At 38.4% G+C, this 26,153-nt stretch overlaps 1 protein-coding gene across 2 annotated transcripts; it reads right to left on the bottom strand.

The window, feature by feature from the left end:
- Window positions 1–17,685: 17,685 nt before the first annotated feature.
- On the bottom strand, window positions 17,686–24,519 carry brms1lb (BRMS1 like transcriptional repressor b). 2 transcript variants are annotated; one of them, XM_077220495.1, is made up of 11 exons: window positions 24,279–24,519; window positions 24,093–24,183; window positions 23,882–24,009; window positions 22,527–22,606; window positions 21,527–21,623; window positions 21,342–21,440; window positions 21,262–21,267; window positions 21,178–21,215; window positions 21,049–21,088; window positions 20,766–20,892; window positions 19,160–19,311 (listed from the first exon to the last, which is right to left on the bottom strand). In XM_077220495.1, the coding sequence occupies exons 1-11, from the start codon at window positions 24,412–24,414 to the stop codon at window positions 19,194–19,196; spliced, it is 960 nt and encodes a 319-aa protein (XP_077076610.1). In that variant the 5' UTR covers window positions 24,415–24,519; the 3' UTR covers window positions 19,160–19,193. The 2 variants fall into 2 exon arrangements, with proteins under 2 accessions (XP_077076609.1, XP_077076610.1); XM_077220494.1 differs by lacking the exon at window positions 21,262–21,267 and having other exon boundaries at window positions 17,686–19,311; window positions 21,178–21,242; window positions 21,351–21,440.
- Window positions 24,520–26,153: the final 1,634 nt, after the last annotated feature.

Consider the following 26,153-nt stretch of genomic DNA (forward strand, 5'->3'; position numbering starts at 1 on the left):
AGGCTGTACTTAATGTCTTTACATTTGAGTCATTGCATTGAAAATGAACTGTATGAAACGTACTAAAACTGTTAATGTTAAAACTGTACCAACATGACAACAAAAGGTCTTTTTTTTATAAATATGTTTTTAACCCCCGCCCCCCCCCCCCCCCCCCCCCACACACACACACACACACACACTATTTCCATACACAGCAAGAACACTTGTATTCACCATCAATAATCTTATTTATTTATTTAATTTTTTACCTATCTACCTGACTCAAAAGTCAGAGGAAACACTGAATGTTCCTGTTAATTGTGAGCGTTTGTGTTTGTGTGAAGATGACTGCAGCATTAGCTCTCTGACCTACATTTCTCAAACAGCATTGGTGCGACAAACAGACCATTAAATTACAGAAGCCGTGAAAACATCCCTCAAGCGCTTTAGATCGGATATTCTATCAATAATTCATTAATTTATCACAGTGTGAAAAGAAGAAAAAGAAGCTGAAGACAGCAGAACATAAAAGGAACTGGGGTATCCCAGCTTTTGTTTTGCTGCATGAATCCTCTGCAGTGTTTCAATGTGTGTGTGTGTGTAACGCTCTGGAGCTCTGTTCAGTGAAGAAGAACATCCTTTCCTATCATTTATGACACAGAGCCTAAGTTCAGGAAAGCTTCCCCGGGAAAACTGCAGATGGGGAGGGTGACTGTCAGCTTAACAAAGAGGGAAGAAAATAAAAGACGAGAGCAGTTTGCAGAGGGATCCCAGGGCTTTTCCACATCAGGAGGAAACCCTCAGGCTCATCTTTCATTCTTTCCTCCTTTTACTGTATCCCTGTCTCTCTTCCTTTTTCTCGAACAGAAATGTACATTGCGGAGCAATCTATTCTAGCATTCACAAACTCGTCTTCAAAGAGATCATTTTTGACAGATTTCAGAAAGGCATAAAAAACTGAAATAATGGAAAAAGACTGTTCAATGGGGTTGGAAACATTTTTTAATGTTTTTGAAAGAAGTCCTTTATGTTCATCAAGACTGCATTTTTTAAATAAAAAAATACAGCAAAAACCGCAAAATTGTGAAATATTTTTAGAATTTAGAGTACTTGCTTTAGATTATAATATATTTTAAAATGTAATTTATTGCTGTGATGTCAAAGCTGGATTTGCAGCATCATTACTCCAGTTTTTAGTGTCAAATTATCCTTCAGGAATTATATAATGATGATTTGATGTTCAATAAACATTTATTATTATTATTATCATTGTTTTATTCGGGATTCTTTGATGAACAGAAAGTGAACAGAATGTATTTATTTAAACTAGAAATTGAATACAATGTAAATGTCTTTACTGTCACTTTCACTGTAAAATGGGATCGGTTGACTTGACTTAAAAAAAGTGAGTAAAACCGTTGCCTTAAAATTAAGTAAACAAACCTCATGCCTAATTGAAAAAATTAAGTTCACATAACTTAATTTTTTCAATTACGCATCACGTTTATTACTTAATAATTTTAAGGCAACGGGTTTCCTCACTGTTTTAAGTTAAATAACTTTTTACAAGTGTTTGATCAATTTAATGCATCCTTGCTGATTATTCTATATTAATTTCAGTATTTAAAAGTATTATTTCCTTTAAAAAAAATCTTACTGACCTTAAACTTTTGTTTATTGTTCATTCAAATATTATCAGTGGGGTTGTTTTGTATGGTCAAAGAATGAGTAAATGATTAAGAATTTTCACATATGGCTGAACTAACCCTTTAAAGAAAAGAAATTAAGCTACACTTTAATACACTAAAAAAAGTGTGTAGGATCTACTTTAAAACAATTTTCACTCAGAAATTGCTGATGTGATTCACAAATAATACAAAGTAATGGCAAGTAACACTAAATTAAACGTTACATTTGGACGTAGAAAGACTGATATACAATTAATTTTTACAGTGTAGTTCTATCATGACAACTCTGGGAGAGTTTAGCATGGTAATGGATATGACAATTATAATGTTATTAGTTTTGGTAGAATAGATTTGCTACACTGCTGCTGCAGAGCAAGTACCTGCTACTGCTAATTTATACACAGACACACTGCTGTAAGCATGTAAGACATACTAGCATATATGAAATTACTCAGCAAATCTATACAGGTGGAGCGGGGGAATGTGGAGCGTTTCAGAGGAACTTTGAAAGCTCGCTACAAGCTGATACAGCAAACACTGACCAGCTATTTGAATGTTGAGCAGCAAGCTCATTTGCTGTAGATGCAACAAGAACCAATCAGCTTGTGCCATGTAGTTAATGATGTAATTGACCAGCCTGCCCCATTTCATGACAGAACTTGATATTTCACTGTTATACGTGTGGTTTATGCAGTGTGAGGTTGCGGATATAACATGGCTGTCACGGATCAAAGAGGAAGTCTGAGTGAGATGACAGTTACGCCTACTGCTGAAAGAAGACAAAAAAGTACACTGGAAAAAAAAGAGACATTGCTGACACTGTGGACGGAGTCATGTTGCAGTGACCACTGTGGAGGTGAGAATGAAGGATTGCAGCAGCGTCAGCACGCCTCAAGAGAAAAAGTGCTGAGCTGGGATGATGGGATCCTCCTGCCAGGGATTTCCTCACTCTGATGTACATCCCCCCATCCCGCACTGTAATCTTGGATTTATGCCACCTGAGCCGGGGAATGCTGGGACACAACGCTGTGGCCTGCATAACTGACTGCAGAATAAGCATTTGGCTCTTAGTGGGAGTGACGGCCAGAGCGGTGAATGCTTTGCAGTGGCGATAAAATGCTAATGTTAAGCAGCGCTCACGTGGCATTGTGAGTGAAATGGAGCAGCAAGGGATTGCTGCTTATGATGGGGGAGATGGCCAGATGCAATTTCCTACATGTATAGTTAAACCTGCGGTAACGCAATCAAACCCGAGGGGAATGAAGTACATCAATTTATGTTCACGTCCTGCAGTCTAATTAAACTGAGCGGATTGAGTGAGTCTTTCATAGAGCTCTTTTATAGGCTGCACAAAAGATTGGCCCATTTTCCTGCCAGTTTCGCTGGTATTGATGGCATCTGCAGATCTCTGGAGCACAGTGGCATACGGAGCTGATGCTGCCTTTTCATGGACAGACGACCTGACGCATTTTCTGCAGTGCAAAAGGGAGAAGTTCTTGTGTCTTTATGACTAAAGGGGATATTTAGACAATGAGTAAACAATGCTGAATGTTCTCATGTTTACTGTTGAGAGATTAAGGTACTTGTTCAAGCTCAATGATGACCCTACAATTGTGTCCCATGACTTTTTAAGCATTTGAGGGTTTAAATCCCAATGTTGTTGTAGGAACTATTGGATGTGTTTGTCAGATAAACTATTACCGAGTTAACCTAGCATTAAAAGTAACTTTTACCATTTTGAATTCATTGTAGAATTGAATTGCGGCAACTGCACAAACCTATGGCGAGTCGGCTAGGATGCGCGAACCAATCAGGTTGTTTAAGAGCCCGCCAGTATGGGCGTGGCTTATAGCTATATAAGCCCCCATTTTCGCCATAGAATTCAGATTTAATCTCCTTCAGCAAGTTTCACTTCGCTGACCTCCGATTGAGAAGCCTTCTTCACCGCCGTCAAGCCTTCAGCGGAACAAGCCACCTGCTAAGCAGCTCTGAGTGTGCCGGTTTCCTGGTTTTCAACTAGACGCCACCTTCAGCCCGCTGTTCTGCTGTGCCATCCGGCTTGCTATATCCTTTAAAGCTAGTGTGTTCGCCTCACTTTCTAAAAGAGCAAATTCTAGGCGTTGTTTCAAATGCCTCGGGTCACCTGCACTTTGTGGAGAGGCTCTCTCTTCAGAGGAGATCGTCACATCCTTTGCGCTTCCTGTTTGAGCCGTGACCACGCGGAAGCTGCACTCTCTAAGGGAGGCTACACGGAGTGTGATGAGATGGAGCTCTCAACCCTGCGGGCTCGACTGGCCACCTTCGCTGATGACGACCCCACGCCTCCCACTCCCCCTTTTCGCTCACGTGGCCGGGCAATCACTGGGAAGAAACGACCCAGTCGTGTGCTTCCTCAAGGGGGCCAGAAGGCTAAACCCGCCTCGACCCCCCTCTGTACCTATTTGGGACCTCTCCATGGTCCTGGAGGCCATGAAATCGGCCCCTTTCGAGACGCTTCAGTCTGCTGACCTGAAGCTTCTTTCACTCAAAACCGCTCTCTTGATAGCACTGGCATCAGTCAAGCGAGTGGGTGATTTGCAGTCACTCTCAATGAGCGCTTCCTGCCTTGAATTCGGGCCCAACGACAGAGTCGTCCTTAAGACAAGGCACGGGTATGTTCCTAAAGTGCTCTCTACTCCGTTCAGAGCACAGGTCATTTTGCTGTCAGCCCTTCCCGCATTAGAAAAGACGAAAGAGACGCAAATCTACTCTGCCCTGTGAGGGCTCTCAGAGTCTATTGGGAGCGTTCTGACCCGTTCAGGCAGTCAGAACAGCTCTTCGTATGCTTCAGCGGCCGCACCAAAGGTTTTGCGGTCACGAAGCAGAGACTGTCATGTTGGATAGTTGATACTATCTCGCTGGCTTATGAGTCTAAGGGACTCCATTGTACCATAGGCATCAAAGCTGTATGGCAAAGCTGTCGAGTGGAATATACAATTGAAGATATTTGTGCGGCGGCCGGCTGGGCCTCACCGTCCACATTTATGAGCTTTTATAACATGGAAGTTCCCGCTTTACAAGCGAGGGTTCTTTACGTATGAATAAAGTGTTTAAGCAAATTTACCACAACTATAAGGCCGAAATCTGTCTGGTCCTGGGTGGACAAGAAACTACAGTTCTATATACCATATAAGAAGGAACCTGGCCCTTTGTAAGGCCCCTTGCAATATTTTCCCTATATGAGGCTCATTATTGATCTGGCCAATATTAGGACTCATGACTTACTCTTCTATTAGCCTATCGGGCGAAGTTGTTTAGCATGGTGTTTTGAAAGGGGTTCCCATAGCGTAAGCTAACTTCTGCAATACTAGAGACCTCTCAAAAGGGAACGTTTCGGTTACTAACGTAACCTCGGTTCCCTGAGAGTAGGGAACGAGTATTGCGTAACCCACCGTGCTACTGTGCTTCGATCAAGGGGTCGCTTCAGTCGATTTAACCTGAATTCTATGGAGAAAATGGGGGCTTAATTAGCTATAAGCCACGCCCCTACTGGTTTGTTAATTGGTTCCGTTCTCTCAGTTTCCCTGCCTGTTTGTCTCCATGGTTACACATTAATAAGAGTCCTCAGTTCAGGTGTGTCTAGTTAGTTCCTGCTCTGTGTATTTAAGCACTCTATCTCAGCTAGTTCCCTGTCCTGCATTGTTTATCATCTATGTGTTAAGTGGATGTACATTATTCTAGAGTTTCTCCTGTGTGACATGTTGAGTATTGGATTAAAAGTATGTCTGAGTATCTCCTTTGTTGGTCACTTCATTACAGCCAGATACCTGTGACAACGTAAATGTCCCAAAACATTAGTTCCCAATGGTCTTTATGTCCCTAAGTATATTTTCTCTTTTATATTCTCTTTTAAGTATATTCTCAAGTGCTCTTTTTAAACAGTTTGCTAAAGAGGACAACATTTTTTTTATGTTTATTTAACATATATTGCTAGAAATGTACAAGCTCTTTTTGTTGCAATGGAAGTTCATTAATAATAATAATAAAGACTAGAAAGTTCAACAGCTCACATATTTGATCTCCTGAGGCTAACAATTGTTTTTATTCTGAAGGTTAAGCATCTCCATGACCAATTGTAAAGCAAAAATTTTTTCTAAATCTTTTCAGTTTCAGGCCCTATTTTGTGACCTATTCATGGAAAATACCTTTGACATTATATTCTATTGTGGAAACAATGAGGACACACAAACTTTGAAAGGCAAATCTTCTGCATGGCTAAGGCAAATGTAATGACTTAATTTCCACATGAAATGGGTGAAACTAAAAAAAAAGTTGGATGATTATATTGCAGAAAACCTTCACCTTAAGTGTGCTGAAACTGGCAAGTTATTAGACAACTTAAGGCCTATTCGGACGGGACTAGTTTTCTAAACAACGTTTGAGTTACAGTTGTTATCACTCGACGTCTGTGATTTCATGTACAGATTCGGACAGGACTAACATCTCTGTGTTTATTACAAAGGTCGAGTGTGTGTTTTCTAGACGTGGGCGTTAAAGAAGGTCATGTGCTGTGCTTGCGTGCATCATGTTTGACGTTTATTTCTTAAGTTTATTGAAGTTTATATTTATTGATATAATTTTAATATATTAACCCTATTTAAGTAAACTTCACATGTTTATAGAAGTGGCTGTTTATAATAAACCCACATAAGTGAGCAGCGAAACCTAGAAAAGCATCTTGCTCTTACCTGAAATTGATATTAAAGTGGATAGTCTTCACTATAAGTTGACTAAAGTTTTAACCAAGCATGCCTTGGATGAACAAAATCCCCCATTGCGATAAGCAAACTCTTTAATTTCTCTTTCCGAGAATTTGACTTTTCATTACTAAATTCTACAGCATTTATATTATCTAACATCACAAATACAGTGCGATTCAGAGCCGAAGTGTTGCTACTAAGTCTCTCCTGCATCCTGATAACTTGCAAAGTAGTAGCAAAGATATTTGACTTTCAGACAAAGTGGAATGGAAATGTAAAGCAACCCTTTTTGTTCTAGACCTTTGTTTTCGTGCTCACCTCCTCAGTTCAGTAGCTTTGAAACCCCTCTGTTCTCGAAAGCACCTGAACATGCTCTCCGGCTTATAAATTAAAGAAGCCGATGTAGCGGTGGGGCAAGCATCCAAGGGAAAACCCGAGCTAGCAGACTGTAACATACACCACAGTCTAATATTTCTGCTATAGTGTGCTAGTCAGATTTCCTTTAGCCATTCGTCTTTCAAAGTTTACAAGCTACAAATAGATAAGTGACACTGTTACGTGCTAGCCTGGTATTGGGGCTAATAATTGAATGGCCTCATCAACTAATGAGTCATTGGATCCCAAAAGATAAGTTTATAGGTTGCAGGTTGATGCAATCTACTCAATAATGCAGAATTCGGACCTTTAAGCTACAGGCGTGTACATTTGAAGAGCTTTATTTACAGTGAGTGTACGCTGTATCCCACCTGAGACCACTGAGATGGAAATGAGTGACTCATCTGCTGCTCTTTGACTCTCCGTGTAACATTCACTTGATCTGGAGGCTGCATGTTTAGTATGGAAATGGAGAGGCTAAAATGTATATGTTCAACTGTGTCTGAGCTTGTGTTTTCAATGTGAGTGCAGGTGAGAAAGTCTCTGCATTTGGTGCTCAAGAAACTGAATAAAGAATATGATATATGTGCAAGTCATATTTCAGATCAACACATATTTCTTGATTTAGCAATGACCTAAATCAAGAAATTTTCTAGAAATTCTTATTTCTAGAAAATTAGAATATTGTGAAAAGGTTCAATATTGAAGACACCTGGTGCCACACTCTAATCAGCTAATTAACTCAAAACACCTGCAAAGGCCTTTAAATGGTCTCTCAGTCTAGTTCTGTAGGCTACACAATTAAGGGGAAAACTACTGACTTGACAGCTGTCCAAAAGACGGCCATCGACATCTTGCACAAGGAGGGCAAGACACTAAAGGTCATTGCTAAAGAGGCTGGCTGTTCACAGAGCTCTGTATCCAAGCACATTAATAGAGAAGCGAAGGGAAGGAAAATATGTGGTAGAAAAAAGTGTACAAGCAATAGGGATAACCGCACCCTGGAGAGGATTGTGAAACAAAACCCATTCAAAAATGTGGGGGAGATTCACAAAGAGTGGACTGCAGCTGGAGTCAGTGCTTCAAGAACCACCACGCACAGACGTATGCAAGACACGGGTTTCAGCTGTCTCATTCCTTGTGTCAAGCCACTCTTGAACAAGACACAATGTCAGAAGCGTCTTGCCTGGGCTAAAGACAAAAAAGGACTGGACTGCTGCTGAATGGTCCAAAGTTATGTTCTCTGATGAAAGTAAATTTTGCATTTCCTTTGGAAATCAAAGTCCCAGAGTCTGGGGGAAGAGAGGAGAGGCACAGAATCCACGTTGCTTGAAATCCAGTGTAAAGTTTCCACAGTCAGTGATGGTTTGGGTTGCCATGTCATCTGCTGGTGTTGGTCCACTGTGTTTTCTGAGGTCCAAGGTCAAGGCAGCCGTCTACCAGGAAGTTTTAGAGCACTTCATGCTTCCTGCTGCTAACCAACTTTATGGAGATGTAGATTTCACCTGCACACAGTGCCGAAGCTACCAGTACCTGGTTTAAGGACCATGGTAACCCTGTTCTTAATTGGCCAGCAAACTCGCCTGACCTTAACCCTATAGAAAATATATGGGGCATTGTGAAGAGGAAGATGCGATACGCCAGACCCAACAATGCAGAAGAGCTGAAGGCCACTATCAGAGCAACCTGGGCTCTCATAACACCTGAGCAGTGCCACAGACTGATCGACTCCATGCCACGCCGCATTGCTGCAGTAATTCAGGCAAAAGGAGCCCCAACTAAGTATTGAGTGCTGTACATACATACTTTTCATGTTCATACTTTTCAGTTGGCCAAGATTTCTAAAAATCCTTTTTTGTATTGGTCTTAAGAAATCTAATTTTCGGAGATACTGAATTTGGGATTTTCATCAGTTGTCAGTTTTAATCATCACAAATAAATTAAATAAACATTTGAAATATATCAGTCTGTGTGTAATGAATGAATACAATATCCAAATTTCACTTTTTGAATGGAATTACTGAAATAAATCAACTTTTTGATGATATTCTAATTATATGACCAGCACCTGTACATATTCTGTACATATCAGGATTTTCAAGACCAGTCAAGACCACAACTGTGGTCACTGATTTTATACAAACATTCAATAAACTCATTTTTGGTTTTAAAACATGAATGTCAACAATATTTATGCAGTACCAATTCAGATGCAACTTCTGTGGCACCTCTGAAGTGCAAAGATGAATTTTGTTAGTGATTTCAGTTGATTGTTAACAGCTCTATATAGTGTCTTATTCTAATTGTAATTGATTAAATATAAGATGTTTCTAAGGTAGTAAATGTTGATGTTTTAGATTAATTAAAGTAATGCAGTTCTGGCATTGGTCTGTACTCAGTCTCGCCCCACCTTGGTCTTGTTGGTCTCAACCCCTCAAATACTTGGTTTTGGTCTCAACACACACTGGTCTTGACTTGGTCTCGCCCTGCCTTGGTCTACACCTTAAAGTTTTTATCTCGTTTTGGTCTTAACCCCTCAAAATCTAGGTCTCAAAACAAACTGTAGTAATGGTCTCAACACCTCAAAGTCTTGTTCTTGTCTTGGTCTCAACCCTCAAAGTCTTGGTCTCTTCTTGGTCTCGTCTTGGTCTCAACACACTAGTCTTGGTCTTGACTCTGTCTCGTCATGCCTTGGTCTTGGTCTCAACACCTCTAAGTCTTGGTCTTGTCTTGGTCTTAATCACCTCAAAGTCTTGGTCTCAACACACACTGGTCTTGGTCTTGGTCTTGGTCTCGGACTCTCACCATGCCTTGGTATCATCTTGGTTTCAACACCGAAACGTCTTGTAATAATCCTAATAGTCATAATCCTAAACTACTTCTATATAAACCAGCGCAAATTAAACAACAGAAAAAGTCATCCTTAAGTCATATTAAACCCCTAGTGTTGATTTAATTCATACACAATGTTTACTATATGCTAATATCACCAATACCATCTGATTCCCAGAGGCAAAAGTTACAATGATGTACTTACATTTATCAGCATTTCAAAGCAGCCCCATTTCACTATTTTGTTTGAACTATGAAGACTGTTTGAGACTGCTTTTTTGAATGTATGGTTCATTTCATGAACGGATACAACTTGATAAATATAATATAGATTGGTGGGGGAAATTCTGAGCCCATAAATAGCCTTTCCAAACTATAAGGCATGCATTAAGTTCCTGGAATACAGAGATCTTTCATTCCATTCAATACAGCGTTATGCTTTTATACGACAATATGTGTCTTCCTGTGAGCCTAACATGGCCTGAAAATGGAATCCGTAAGCATTACTGCATTCACACCAGTTTCACTCTCTCTAAGCATTTCCCATTAAGAAGAGGAATGTAGAGTTCTTCCTCTATTCACCTGCAGGTTTGAGTAAACACAAAGCTCTGATCCAGCCTGTCTTTGAGCGTGTGCTTCTCGGCGGTAGACTATGGGCTTCCTCCTGCCCCGGAGGCCAGCCAACACTCAAACAACCAGGTGAAGAAGGAGTTAGCGAGGGATGAGTTTTCTTTATTTCTTTCTTCTCTTCTGTCAGGGTTACGTAAGAGTCTGAGGCACATGCAGGAATGTGCTGATGCTGCCGGAGGCTTCAGTGGGCTGTATGGGATGGGGGTGGGTGCTGGAACAGTAGTTAAACCCCCAGGTTTTTTCTTTTCTATAGAGATAAACAGTCATAAGGCAGAATAAAAAAAAAAAAAATATATATATATATATATATAAATGTTAGACATAGTGAAAAGTCATGCTGAATATTTGGGATATATAATCTAAATTTAACATCTAATTTATATTCAACAATATATTAATCTGCCTGCTTTGACACTATTATACAAGAACTGAACTGAGCTGGACGATGACATCACACACATATATATAGACGAAACTAAATTAATAACTTTTTTGAAAACAAAAATGAAACATCACAGAACTTACTTAAGCTGGACTGTGACGCTTTTTTCTTCTGGAAACAAACTTTCCATTATTTTCCTGTTATCTCTGTAAGGCTGCTTTGAAACAATCTGTCTTGTAAATACATAACATAACTTCTGGAAAGAAATAGTGCAGACACTGAAAAATACATTTTTCAAGTGCACTTTTGTGTTGAGTGCCTGTGTTTGCGCACACTATCGAAATGAAGTACATACTTACAAGGGCTGTGCGTTTGGCTGTATGCATATATGGTAAGTAATTTTGGTGCATTTTTTTTGTGTGTGTGTTTGTTTACTTCCCTGGTTTGCTCTCTTTTCCAAAAGGTTTGTCAGCATTATATCTTTATCAGCAGACTGGGGGACTGTCCAAGCGCCGTGGGGTGTACCGTGCCTTACCTCCGGGAAGATACAGTTTCAGCATTTTCAACAAGTTTTATATTGTTCACGGGTCCATGGCTCAGCTTATCCGGCTTGTCTGTTTGACCCAGGGTTAAACTGGAGATTGTTAATTAACATTCTATTTTGGTATCCCTACGCTCCGAGCACATGATATATGTTGAAGACAAAATGCGTTCAATTAGAACAATCTGCAACATGTTCGCTCCCTTCAGATTGGAATCCCTGGAATCTCACTTAAGATAGCAGAATACCTTGTGAAGTCCAGTTTTTCAGGGCAAGTACGCTCAAATGTAACGTATCTTTGAGATCTACATTCTTGGGTTCCAAAACACTTTCCTGTTTCTTCTTGTGACTTGAAGACCTTGATTAGCAGGTTCAGGTTAGAGTGGAACTTCAGGAAGGAAGGTTGAATAGTCTTACCTTACAATAAACCTTTTGAGATAGTATGATGTCCATTTTTAAACCATTTAAAAAAAGTATACTTTATATATGACACACACACACACACACACACACACACACACACTTTTTCTTTTACAGTGTAGAGTGGACAAGACAGAAGTCTGAACAATGAATCTTTTCCTGGAGCATCTGAACAAATGATTGGAATGTTAGTTATGTGACATAATTTCCTCTTGAAGACACGGCCCTTATAAAACCAAAGAAAGGTGCCCAGAGCAATCTATACTTTTGAGGAGCTCTACAAATGGTTGGCCGTTGATGATTTCAATATCATTTCCATATCAAGTACTCTAAACGGCATAACAGCAGCGACACCTCCACGTCCCTGGCCTGCGTTGAGTGTGATGGATATCAGGTACGAGGACAGGTGTCGCTTTACATACCTCAGTCAACTCGCTGAGAAAATGCCTGCCTCATTTGTGTGGGGAAACTTGACAACAAACCTCGAGTGTCTGCCAAATTTTTTGTCATATTGGTGTGGAACACTGCCTAATATGATTATATTGTAACCTAATGATATTATATTAGGCAATGTTCAGTGATACTACTGATATATTTCTTCCAAGTGCTGTTACACATCTTTTTTTAGAAACCTTTTCTCCAAGAGTTTAAACTTGAGTTGAGTGAGTTGATATTTCAGTTACATTAATATTATTATTTGATTATTATTTGAAGAGTGTGTAGTTTTTTTATGTTAAATTATTTGCCTTCTAACTTAATGTAGCCTACAGAGACTGAAACCATAGGTTTGTGCAACACTTTGGCTTCACCTTGCTTTCAGAACTCCAGCTCAGTACGGCAACATTTATTCAACCAATGGCGTTCGTTTGGGGGCGTGGCTACCTGTTTTTCCGAACAATAAAACACGGGGGGAGTGTTCTGGGAAACCTGTGCGTTACGTTAGCAGTTCTATTTGGTTATGCTAGTGGAGCAGAAAGCGCACACCAACTTTAAAGTAACACCAGGTAACTTTTCAACCTTCATAATATATTTCCAAGTCTCTTGGGATGGTACATCGACTTTCAATAGGTTGAATGACACGTCTGCCATAGCCTGACGGGGTCTGTAGCGTTTTTAATCGTACTTTTAAACTTCGGGTTTCGGGTAGTAACCGGCGAACAAAGAGAACTACAAAACTCGACTGCTTTACGGCATATACGTCACTTCCACCACCACCCCCACTCGCATTGAGCGTGACAGTCACTCATTTCGGTCTTTTATCACGCTCTCCCACCACACATTGTATTTCTCACGCTGAAAAACTATTTGTAATATATTTAATATGCCGCAGCGCCCAAAACTCTGGCCGCGCCGCTCTCACTGTGGAACAGGCATGAATTCAAGCGCGTCTCCTCTGGTGTTGTTCGTCTGGTGTTGTTAGCCAATCAGAAAATAGCACTATTGTATTTGGGTAACATTTAACGCAACAACCAATGACACCCCGTAGTCTGGGGTGTTTTTTTGTCTGCCTGACTATGTTATGGAAGCTATCTTATCGTCCGTTTATCTTCATGAATCAGGTAATGATTATTTGTCTTGCCTCAAGCTATAATGCAAATCGATTTGTAAAATTTGCAGATTTATTTATGGTAGCTTGATATTATAATATTGACGATATATGGTTATTATCTACCACTCAAACATTGCATTGAAGTATCATATAGATTCAGTAAAACGGTAACCAATAGACTAGGCTACTATAATGACACTGGCTTGTAAATGTGATCATCGCAATCATTTGTCATTAGAAAAAAAATAAAACCCATGAAATTATATTCATATGACATGCTGAAATATATGCCACTGTACCTGGGATGAAGACATTACACACACGACGCAAGCAGAACACCTGCATGCGACCTCCTCCTACAGTGTTCAGGGCTATCATGGTTGTCAACAAATGCACGATGACAGAGTTTACGACAGTAGTAGAGGACAATACTGTTTCCCAACTGGGGGACCCCGAGAGCAAAACTTACCTGGTGTTACTTTAAAGGGTAACTAAACCCCTGGTCAAAGCCTGACTCCACCCACTGGGAATATTTGAAAAATGCTGGAAAAGTGGGCAGACCCCAGCGGAGATAGAGGGGACGAACCGAGGGCAGGGCTGAGCGGGGGGGCGTGCACCTGAGACCCGCAGTGACAGCTGCTGTCAAACTAGCTAAAATGGAGTGACGCAAGTAGCTTTGCAACAGAGCGGTCATTTGAAGTCGAGAACTTTTCTCCCCCACCTTCACCTGAAGTGGAGGAGGGTGAATTGTCTGTGGACACCAGCTCAGACTGCGGTCTTAACTCCCGTATCGCGATCGGCCTCCGATTACTGCTATATTCAGTCATTTTTTCATTTTCATCAGGTAATTTTTTCCAGGATTATTATTACTATTACGTTCATTATATTTTGCTGCTATGTGAAAAAAATAATCAGCAAATCGCGCCGGCGCGTTTGTCGACACCAGAGGATTAACTTTAGCCTAATAAGAAGGAACATAAATTGTGATTAAAAATATATGCTCACTCACATCATGACGCCGCTGCGGTGGTGGAGTTCATGCAGGAAGAGCAGCGTTTGGCAGCGCGAGCTGTGTGGAGAAGCCCATTTCCACCTCCATTTTGTTGGAGAAGCAATCCCACGTAAAATGCAGGTTGCACACTGGAGCAATAGGCGAGATTAACTACCTAGGCTACACGAAATAATCTAAATAACTATATAAATGCCATGCTAACTAGATGCTAATATATATCTATCCTGATCGTTTTCGATACTTGTAATTCCAACTCCTGACTCGCTACAGTAGTTTACCAGATGATTTTATACCAGGGGCTGCCAAGGGCGTGACAGAGTGACGTCAGAGAGTATTCTACGTCAGAGAGTACCCCTACTGCAGGAGCTTTCCGTTTAACCTGAAGAGGGCAGCACTCAGACGTTTTTACACCATATATTTGAAAATTAAAACACTTTATACCCAAATGTCAAAAAATGTACTCGAATCAATGAACAGCATTTATGAAGCTCCATTCTTACAGATAATTAACTTAAAAAAAGTTGTTTTAGTGTTTAGTTACCCTTTAATGATTTTTGTTGCGTTTGCAGGAAGTTGGTTCTGCTCTTGTCTATGGATACTTTGCTGCTGTAGTGTTTAAAAAAAAATTGACCACATCAGTAGGTTGTTGCATCAGTTCAGGCAAATTTTTTAAGCTAACGTTTCATAAAAGTGTTATTTATCTTTTGCTCGAGCTCATTGGTCCTCTGGCCCTCGTGAAGGAGTGTCAGGTTCTTTCGACTTATAAACAATTCATTCACTGAGGAGAATGTGCTGGCTTTAAAAACTATTAAATATCAGTCGAGAAATACTACAAAGAGATTTCACCAGCCACAGATAAAAAAAGAAAAAAACATGTTTTCACAGACGACCGAATGAGGATGAGATTTTTGAAGCGAGACAGCAGCTGTGTTGCAACAGTATGCTCCACATGCAGAGATAGAGAGAGACAGAATACACAACTGTAAGTGTGTACTGCCTCTACATGGTCATAGAGAGACACTGCATAGTAGTTAGCACATTAGGCAATCATGTCCCAATATTAGGGCTGTTAAAAATTACTAATCATGATTCATCTCGTTCAGTTGCTTTTTTAGGGAAATAATGGGGCTATTCATGAAACTTGAGCACCAAGATCGAATATCAGTTTGTAGATTTCATTCATAAATCTATGTGTGCATAAATGTCCCAAAGTAAATGTAATTTACGTTAAAAAAAACGTTTCTTTTACGCAATGTGTGTTCTATTAAGATCCCCCCTAAAAAATCACACAAAAACAATCATAATTTAGCCTACTCACCCTCATTACGTTAAAAACCTGTTTGACTTTATTTATTCAATATTGTTTGGTTCATCACGTTTTTCTGCAGACAGTTTTATTTAAACTTTGTGTGAACTATAATGTATGCGTGAATGACATTCGTAGCAGAATACACATACTTTGAGTCAGAATTTTTTAAACGACATCCAGTATGAGATCGTTTTTTTTCCCCATCACTTCCTCACTGTCAAGTTGTTCCAAACCTGGATGAGTTTCTTTCTTCTGTTGAACACAAAAGAAGATATTTTAATTTTGGCAACCAAGTTGATGGTAGCCATAGCCATTCCACCGAAAGGGTGACATTTTTTGTATAACCTACAATTGCATGAAAATTAACTCTAAAATTCAATTTATTATTAAGAAAAATGTCCTGCACATTAAGCTAACTAAATATTTAAAATGTATAATTTTATTTTAAGAACACAACAAAATCCCCACTCTCTCCTCTAAAGTTTACCATGAAATATAGTGATTAAAATTCTTCAGAAATCTTAATTTTTTTGCATTGTTGTGTGACTTTATATCTAATATGTTTTTTGTTGCATGCTTCACTCAGTCCTGTTACCCTAACACATCTCCTCCTCTGAAAGACAAGACACATTTTCAACAGGAAGTTGCATCATCTGGATCTTCTAAAGGCAATGGGAAGACCATAAATAAGTCGTCATTTTAATTTCTATATATTTTATGAAATTGGAACTATGACTGAGAAGGTCAATCTCAACATACTGTCCTGTTACCTACATTTTTTCTTTGATTTTATTTCTTTATTTAAAAAAAAAATATTAACTTCTTCTAAGTCACTAGAATTTGCTCAGTGTTTTCATGCTACTAGCATGTATGCTATGTGGCCATATGCCATCCATTTGATAACGTGTTGCTTAAAAACTCAATCCTGTTAGTTTCAGTCCTGTTACTTACATGAAAATGAGTTAAAGTAACAGGAGTGAGTAGAGTCCTCTGTTTTGTTGATTTAATACTGTAAATATTAGTTGATATAATACTATTCACCTGAATTATGAGTTTTAAGGTTGCAATTACTTATAGACATTAGCATTAGTTTTACAATGTGAACACCATACTTCCAGGAAGCCAGTCCACCACGAAGTGCGTTAAACGTTTTGTCTTTCTTATATTTTGTAGAAGATGGAGAGAACCCATACTATGCAGGTGCCAGAAACACCCACCCATGGCATCCTGCAGGGAAGGATCAAGCCACAACCACAACCCTAACTTTTCTCCCTTTTTTGTCTAAACTTCCCTCTTTTTCCACCTCCTTCGCTGTGAAGTACTAGGCTACTAGTACATACTACATCACTTCAACACAGAAATCTTATGCACACACAGCCATGTACACTCTCTCTCATACACACACACATATGGACACTCATTCCTGTTACTTATTTTGTTTAGTTTTTTCTAAAAGAATAAAGTTAAACCACTGTTTTTATCAGTTTTATTTGGCCTATCATTTATACAATTGTTTAATAAATTAAATTGTAAACTTGAGGCTTCGGTTTTCTTTCAAATGAAAAAAATTTCTTTGTGTTTTTATTAAAATACACCATGCCTTAATATATAGTGATATATATATATATTTTTTTTTTTACAAATATCAATTATTGGAACATATACCCAACAATTTATTTAAAATAAACATTTTCTTGCGGGGAAAACAAAGGAATTAATTGAAATGCTTTTAAACATGCTTTTTAAATGGCACATGAGTTTCGGTAACAGGACTGAGAAAACATGCGTCCATCTTCTGCTCAGAAAATGTAAAAAATGAACCAAAGTTGCCTGAGATGGACCAATACTAGACATTTTGAATAGTTAAATATGTGTAGTATTAGAATCAGTGTAGAAAAATGATTTTTTTTATAAAAAAAATAAAGTTTTATTTTGAAGAGATATGTTTATTCCCACTAAGGAAGTCACTGGCGACCGTCAACAGTTTGATTAGAAAGAAACTCATAGGTTTGAAACAACTATAGGGTGAGTAATGACCCAATTTTAATTTTAGGGTGAACTATTCCTTTAAAAGGCACCCGATTGTGATTTGGTGTCGACGAATGGTCAGCCGTTTTTATGGGAGTAGTAGCTACAAAAATAACTAAGAAAGGTTGGTATTTGTGAAACATTACGACTTTTGACATTCTGACACAGCACAGCACAGCACACACAAAAACAACACAATACCATGCAAAAGCAGCTTTATATGAGAACATTACATTTCCACGGTAAACTTCTGAACAAAAACTTAGTGTAGAATACAGCAATATGAATACTTTGTTCATTCAATCACAGTTCTGTCAGAGCTGCTTCTAAACATCGCAGCAATAGCTTTATCTGCTACAAAAATGTTTTTATGGGTAACAACACTTTTATGTGTTAAAAAATATGTGCACATTTATTTTAAAGCTGTAAATTTCATTAAGATGTGATGGACCTCTGTGACTTCAGGAAGACATGGTTATTTTGGCAGGATCGGTGTAATGTTTGGCATTGCATCAATTAAAGCATTTTATATCAGTTGTTAATAAAATTAATAAAAGCACTCAGACAATTTCAAATCATGTAACTCAGTACACAATTACAAACTACTCAAGTGCTAAAACACTTTCACAAGTTCACATTAACATAATCAGATAAAGATTATTCCAAATATGCTAATTATAGTCAGCCTAAGTGTGAAAGTATACGTATGTAACCCCCCAACAGAGGTGCATCTGCTGTATTAAAATACATATCTCTTATACTATAAATTGAGCTCCTCCCAAACTTTGCTAAAGAAACATTAAATGAATGTGAACATGTGATAAATACAAGCAACATTCAGGACAAATGTATGAACTGTAATAATTCCATAGTCTCTAGCTGATAATTGGGCTCTAAAAATCCAACATGTAACAGAAATAGTTTTATATAGCCAGACACGAATCACAAATTTGATCAAAAGCTCAGAATATGCTACATTCAGTTGGCTTCATTGGAAGTACAAATGGTTACAAAACAAAAATATGACTTGCACAAGGCCTGTTACATTAATACACCTTTTATAACCTTTAAGAGTGACAAGTTATTGTGCATTATGTTTCGAACACATACAAAAATAACACTAGCCCAGCGGAGCTTAGTGAACCGCTCTGTTGTTTAAAACATTATGCATCTCACAGGCACAGAACAGGATACATGGCACTAACTTGTTTCAGAACAAAGACATGCTCCATAAATCTACAAATAAAAATATGGACTCTGTATTTAATCAAAAGCATGGAAACTGTCATGTGTTCAGTATCAGCAATACCAATAAGTTGAGCTTCATTGCTCTTCTGCTTTGAACAAGGCTTTACTGGTTTATCCTTGTCATCAAGTCACACACACACACACACACACACACACACACACACACACACACACACACACACACACACACACACACACACACACACACACACACACACACACACACACACACACACACACACACACACACACACACACACACACACACACACACACACAGTTTCCTTGGCAACCAGGTGTTTGTTTAGCAGCTCTAACTTAGGATGTGCAAACATGTGGACCCGAGTCCCTCCAGCATGAACGAGCAGTCATGGTGACAAACGGAGAACAGAGTTGAACCAGCGAAGGTTTGGTTTCCACACTGGAAACGGGGAGCAGGGGGAAGATAAGAACACTACTTATGAGTGTTTCATGGTGTATTTGCCTTTCTGGAGCTGAGAGATGTAAAGCTTTGATTTGCTGCCATCCAGACGTTTGTACCAAACCTCGTCTTGGTTAACATTGATTATTGTGGCACTGGAGGAGGAGGGGGGGGGGGGGGGTCAAGCATTAGACATGAAAGACTTAAGTAAAGCGAGTTAGTGTGATGGTGCAGATCTTAAAATGATTGACCTATTTGATCTTCAAGCTGTCATTGTGCTTCCCTGTGCACAAATATTCACTTCTTCTGATTAACTTGATTAATGTGTTAATTTTCTAACACTTGACATGATCTAGTGATTATTTGTAATGCTTTATAGTGTTTTTGTTACACATATTACAAGTTACTATATGAATATCAAGAACTGTGTAATTACAAGTAGCTCAAAAAAGGTAAAAACATTTTTTGTGTCCTTCTATAGTATTTACTATTAATTATGCATAATTATAACAAACCCCTAAACCAAACCTATTCTTAAAGGTTGTATCAGTGATTTCTGGCCCCAAAAAAAAAAGTCTAATCTTTCCTAACGATCCGCTAGTTGCCCGCCCCATAATCATGCCGTCCAAAAACCGCGTCTCTGTAGGCAGCCTAGGCTCTGAGATCTGCACACAAAAACAAATGGGTACAACCACCACTCAAAACCAAAATAAACAGTGTTCCAACCAATCACTGACAGGGGCGGGTGTTGCTCTGATTTCGCGTCCAGCCGTGCACGAGCGCAAAACCTCACAACACCCGCCCCTGTCAGTGATTGGTTGGAACACTTTATTTTAGGAAAGATTAGACATTTATTTTTGGGCCTGAAATCACTGATACAACCTTTAAATCTATAGTAATAGTAAATCCTAACCCATGTAATTAATTAGATTTACTCTATAATTATTTGTGTAATTACTTGGCAACATACCACTGTAAAGTGTGGCCAAATGATAAATTAATTGAAAATATATATATATTTTTTTTTAAAAATGTGCATAGTAGAAATCCTAAAATAGACATTCTTGCTAATTTAGAATTTTAACAAATTTAACAATCTTAAAATTAGGAAAATGTAATTAAAGAGGCAATAAAAAGTATTAGGCTAATATAATAATAGTATAAAATATAATTAATTATAGTATATAATTAATATAATAATATTATACATAAGATTTTTTTAAATTATATAAGATCACAAAGGCCTTTTTATGTAAAATACAGTAATATTGTGAAATATTACAATTTCAAATAGCCGTTTTCTATTTTAAAATATTTTAAAATGTAATTTATTCCAGTGATGCAAAGCTGAATTTTCAGCTTCACATTCAAAGTGTCATGACCCTTCAGAAATCTTTCTAATATGATGATTTGTGCTGCTTAAAACTTTTTTAGAAACCATAATACATTTTCCCCCAGAGTTCTTTTGTGAATGGAAAGTTATTTATTTATTTTTAATGGAATTTTTAACATTTTGAAAGTCTTTACTGTCACTTGTGATAAATTTTAAGGTGTCCTTGAAAAACAAAAAAATATGAAATCACTCACATGAGTAAACACACACACACACCTGATAGGATACTCGTCCTTCCTGTTGATGCATATGGTCTGACCCCGGCTGTACCATTTGTTGTCATAGAACAGACGTCCATCTTCTGATCGGGCAACATGATGATGTCTTTCTGGTTTCAGAGGGGCTGATAAACACATACAGTTAATTCACCTCAGAGACTTGAAATGCTTTTCCACAAAACACTTAAAAGAGTCTTTACAGTTGATACACGCCGATTTAGAGAGAGGGAACTTTCTGTGCGATGCTTTACATGCAAAAACATGCTCAAAATCCTTCTTACCATCTACTTTTACCCTATGAGGACCCATTGAAGCCATAGCCTACAGAAAACAATGTAGTTGATCAATGCTAGAGATCTTCCAATAGCTCACTTGCAAAAAATTAAAATGATTAAGGCGAAAAATAAAACCTTTCTTATTGCAGTCCAGTCTTCAAGTATATCCAGGTCTTGCAACATGTAAACAATGTATGGTCGTGGGACGGATCAGGAAACTAATGTCTTCTTTTGCATTACAGAATAAGGCTGCTGCCATAAACAAATACTATAATAAGACGCACAAAAGACTACTTTACAAAGGATATCTGACACCGCGACATGTTTTTTCTTCTTTCCAGGACTGAGGGGATCCTTCTTCTTATTCTTCTTAGACTGCAGACCATCATTCCACAGTTCTGGAGAGAGAACACAAAGCAGTGAAAAGGTAAAACGTCACATTTAAATTCACAGATTACACTACGAGTTGCAATCTGTACTTTACCTGAAGTTATATCAATACTGTGTCTGTCCTCCTCCAATCGTCTGATCTTCTCTTCCAGTTCGCTCTGAACCGTGTCAAAAAGCAGGAGCTTCTCACTCTGAGGAAAAACATTGTAAACGTAGTAAATTACCTCAGTTACAAACTGAACATAAAGGCCCCAATTTACTTACGGCGAAGTTCTTTTAAATTCTTTGCTTTGAGGTAAGCGTTGCTCTTCCACGTTGCTGAGAGCGAATCTTTCCGGAACTCCAGAATCAAACAGAAAACGAACTTAATTTTTGCCTGATTTTGCTTGAATGACATCACACTAGTTTGTTCTTTGATTTCGCTTGAAGGATATTGGGGCCTTTAGGCTGTGAGTATATTAGTAGCAGGGCTGTCTTCAAAGGGAAGATAACTGGGAATGTTGTAGTGGCCTACTCTTTGGACCCGTTTAAACTTCGTATTGTGCGCTTTGTATTGTGCGTTTTCATAAATCAGATCACAAGTGGACGACGCTAAATACAGGTGTAAGCGGGCTCTAAAATGTTTTGATTTGGAGTGCTTAGTGTAGACACTCATATGGTCGAATGCGTTTGAACAGCCACAAAAGACCGCCTACTGACCTAATGCATAAACATTATGGGAAGCGCGCAAGCCAGACGGAAAACGTACCAAGCACAATGTTCTCTCACCATTCCTGATTTCGAACACACACTCACAGTGTTCGACGTAGTTTTGTGGCTATTCTCGAAAGCTGCGCTTCTCCGTATGTTTTTCTGTTATCTCCGGTCGTGTTCATATGTAAATTTAATGAGCTTACTTTGTCCATTGGATTGAAAGATCTGAAAAGACCCATACATTTACCCTCCCTTAGACCCTCCCCTTGAAGAAATCAGGACAGAAGTGGTTAAAAGTGGACCATCGTATAAACCATCGTATTACCAGGAAGTGTTGGGGGCACCACAAATTTTGTGCAGAACCCTGTGAATTTAAGCCCATTCCAATGCCTGCATGTTACCTCCCAGTGCTGGCTGGCTGCTTGCATCTCACAGTCATATTTGTTTCTGACAGATTCCAAGCAGAGCTCACGATAGATACCTGCAAAAATATATATGAGCAAAAGGTGACTAAGGCCTTAATAATATAAGCATCAGTAAATCAAACCACAAACTGACAATTATAGGAAGAGGATGTAATCAAATTCATAATATATGTTTGCTTAAATGCACTACTGTATTTTGGACCTGAAACAAAGCTCTGTATTGTAGGCTATTAACATCAGGGGTTTCCTTTATAGCAGAGGTCTCCTATAAATTTTGTTACAATATCTAATTTGTAGACATTTATTTATTAGGGACCAAGCCCCAAAGGGATGGAGGCCCTATTATTTTCCTAAAGATTTTTTTTTTGTGTGACTTCTCTGGCACTTTTGGGGCCACCTTACCATGCTCAATTTTTAAAAAAAACTTTTTAAACACACACGTCAGAACCGTCGGCTATCAGGTCCGTGCACAAGTTGACATCCTAAAGCCACCGGGGTGGCGGTTGCTCCGAGGTTGGGGCCCATCATCGCTGCTTGCAGCTATATTTTATTTTTGAATTTGTAAATAAAAAATTAAATATACAGTACCGTTCAAAGGTTTAGGAACAGGAAGATTTAAAAAAAATAAAAATAATATACTTTTATTCAGCAAGGACGCATTTATTGGATCATAAAGACATTTATAAAGATATTTATAACGTAACAATGCTGTTCTTTTTACATTCCATTCATCAGAGAATCCAGAAAAAAGTTATCACCGTTTCCACAAAAATTTCTTATGATACCCAACTGCTTTCAACATTGATAATAATCTGAAATGTTTCTTGAGCATCAAATCATCATATTAGATTAATTTCTAAAGGATCATGTGACAATGAAGACTGGAGAAATGATGCTGAAAATTCAGTTTTGACATTAGAACAAAATTAAATTTTACAATATATTCAAATAGAAAACTGTTATTTTAAATTGTAATAATAATATTTCACAATATTACCGTTTTTACAATCAAATAAATGCTGCCCTGGTGAGCAAAAGACTTCTTTAAAAATAAAAAAATAAAAATCCTATCTACCCCAAACTTTACATTTGATTTTGAACGATGAAGAAGTAGATGGAAAATACATAATCCTTTATTTTTTAAATGACTTTAAAATGAATATGGTAATTATAGGCCAGGCTTTAAATGCAGTACTCCTGGCCTGACATAGGTTAAAGACCTTTGCTTTACAGTATAATTTCTCAAACATTAGCGTGATCATTGTAATCCCTGTAAACTAAGTTACATCAGCTGTATCATGTGTGTATATATAATCCTAGCATTAACTGACCAGCGACTTTGGTTCGTATCTGCATGTTCTCCTGCAGGGTGGCCAGGGGTTCGAGGTATTCTGCAGCATTGCCAGCCATCACTTCTTGCAATTTAAGATCCATCTGACCGAGCCTCTCCTTATACAACCTACAGAGAGTTCAGAACACACCGGCTGGAGTCTTCCCCCTGAACATATTTTAGGCTCATATGATGTGCTGCTCATCACTTACTGATCCTTCAGGTCTGTGAACTGCTTCTCGAGAGTTGTCATCTCATCTAAACACTCCATTCGCCTTCTTTCACAGTCTTCATCATCCATGTCTGCAAGAAATCAACAATTCTCTTTATCGTCTCTTTCTCGCGCACGAAATGATTCTGGTGTTTCTCATGAAGTCGGTCTGTAACGGTAACGTTACCTGAAGTGTCTCCATCCTCAGAAACGGACGAGCTCACGGACTCCTCTTCGTCAGAGGTGCTGGCCTCTTGTTCTGGATAGTCCACGTCCATTTCTTCGTGGTTATTCTCTTTTCTATCACGCGGGTGCACTGGCATCCTATATTAAATATTTAATACAGTAAACAACCCACTAAGACGAAGACAACACCACCGGCCAGCGAAGAAAATCCACGTTTCAAACATGGATTCGTGGACGACCTATCAGCAAGCTGCTAGACATGTGATCTCACAGACGCTGCGAATTCATTGGACATATTTTGTTTACGCATGACCAGGTGGATGATGGGATCTGTAGTACTCAATTATATTTTCATTTTATGAGCCATTCCACCGAAAGGGTGACATTTCTGTCCCCACGACATTATATGTATAAAATTGCATGAAAATTAACTCTAAAATACATTTTAACATTAAGCAAAATGTCCTGCACATTAAGCTAACTACAAATTTAAATGTATAATTAAAAACTTTAATAAAAACTACACAGAACAGAAAAAAATTGCATTTTCTGCATGTCCCCACTCTCCATCTCTAAACTTTACAATGAAATATAATGATTAAAATCCTTCAGAAATCTGAATTATTTTGCATTGTTGTGTGACTTTATATCCAATCTGCTTTAAAACAAACAAAAAAACAAAAAAACATTTGATCTATTATTGTAGATAAAATACACATTTTAGTCATGTCCCTGGGTTTTCACTCAGTCCAGTCACCCAGTCCTGACAGTCCTATTACCAAATTATTTTATTCTCACAAATATCAATTTTTGGAACATATAACCAACAATTTCTTTAAAATAAACACTTGCTTATGGGGAAAACAAAGGAATTAGTTGACATGCTTTTAAACATGCTTTTTAAATGGCACATGGCTTTCGGTAACAGGATTGAGAAAACATGTTCCCATCTTCTGCTTAAACCTTGTAAAAAAATAAATAAAGTTACCTGAGATTGACCAATACACATTTTGAATAGTTAAATATGTGTAGTATTAGATTCAATGTTGAAAAAGATAAAACAAAGTTTAATTTTGAAGACTTACAACAAGCAAATATATAATTTAATAGAGATTTGCGTGGCAGATTTCCATTTTCCGTCGGGTGACAATGATTTATAGATTTAAACATGTTTAAAACAATAGCGCAGCAAGCAGCCTGATGTGAATGTGGCTTAAAGTCGGCATGAAATGAAGTTGCAATAATGTTTTCTTTCCTATTGGGACCCATGTGTGTATGGCGCCACCATGCAATTTTGGGCCCTGTGAAAGAATATGAGGTTGTGTCCCCTACCTCATCCATTCCATTAACAAAATAGATCTCTGGGGACCCCAAAAGTGCATGGGCCCTTAGAGTCGTCCTAACTTTCACCCCCTTAGTGGCCCCCTTGATTCAAGGAATTGATTGGATTGGTTATGGTTTGCTATGGACTACTGATCTGAGCTTCGTGACACACTTCCGTTTTGAATCTTACTTATTTCCGGTTATGTAGTTTAAATTTTCAATTTACTGTTGCCATTTAGGCTAGTTAAACGCCAACTAAAATGAGTGTCCACAAGAAGATTTAAAAATTTGAACATTTGCATAGACAGGATAAGGGACATTCTGATGATTAGGCTACTGTGCACAGAATTTTCGAAAATCATCGGAACATGAAGTTTTAATCCAACCCAAGCCGATCTAAGAAATCAGCGGCTGTTATTAAACCTACGCGAGTAGTCCATTGGTTGATCTCACATGAGTGACAGGTTGTCCCGCCCTCACGCCAGTCAACACATCATCAGAGAAGAGATGTGGTTGCAGGCGGAAGGCCGGGAAGTTGATTATGAGGGCATAT

The sequence above is a fragment of the Siphateles boraxobius genome, unplaced genomic scaffold (assembly GCF_051911475.1).
Source record: "Siphateles boraxobius isolate OS27281-9 unplaced genomic scaffold, OSU_SipBor_1 8, whole genome shotgun sequence".
In the NCBI taxonomy this organism is placed as follows: domain Eukaryota; kingdom Metazoa; phylum Chordata; class Actinopteri; order Cypriniformes; family Leuciscidae; genus Siphateles; species Siphateles boraxobius.

What these genes read in the sequence shown, in the direction of transcription:
- brms1lb (XM_077220494.1), bottom strand. Translation starts at nt 24,414, where the DNA reads ATGCCAGTGCACCCGCGTGATAGAAAAGAGAATAACCACGAAGAAATG. An exon ending in CAGTATTGATATAACTTCAG is followed by an intron (nt 21,441 to 21,526) that starts GTAAAGTACAGA and finishes TTCTCTCTCCAG; the next exon opens with AACTGTGGAATGATGGTCTG. An exon ending in AAAACATGTCGCGGTGTCAG is followed by an intron (nt 21,243 to 21,350) that starts ATATCCTTTGTA and finishes GATCCGTCCCAC; the next exon opens with GACCATACATTGTTTACATG.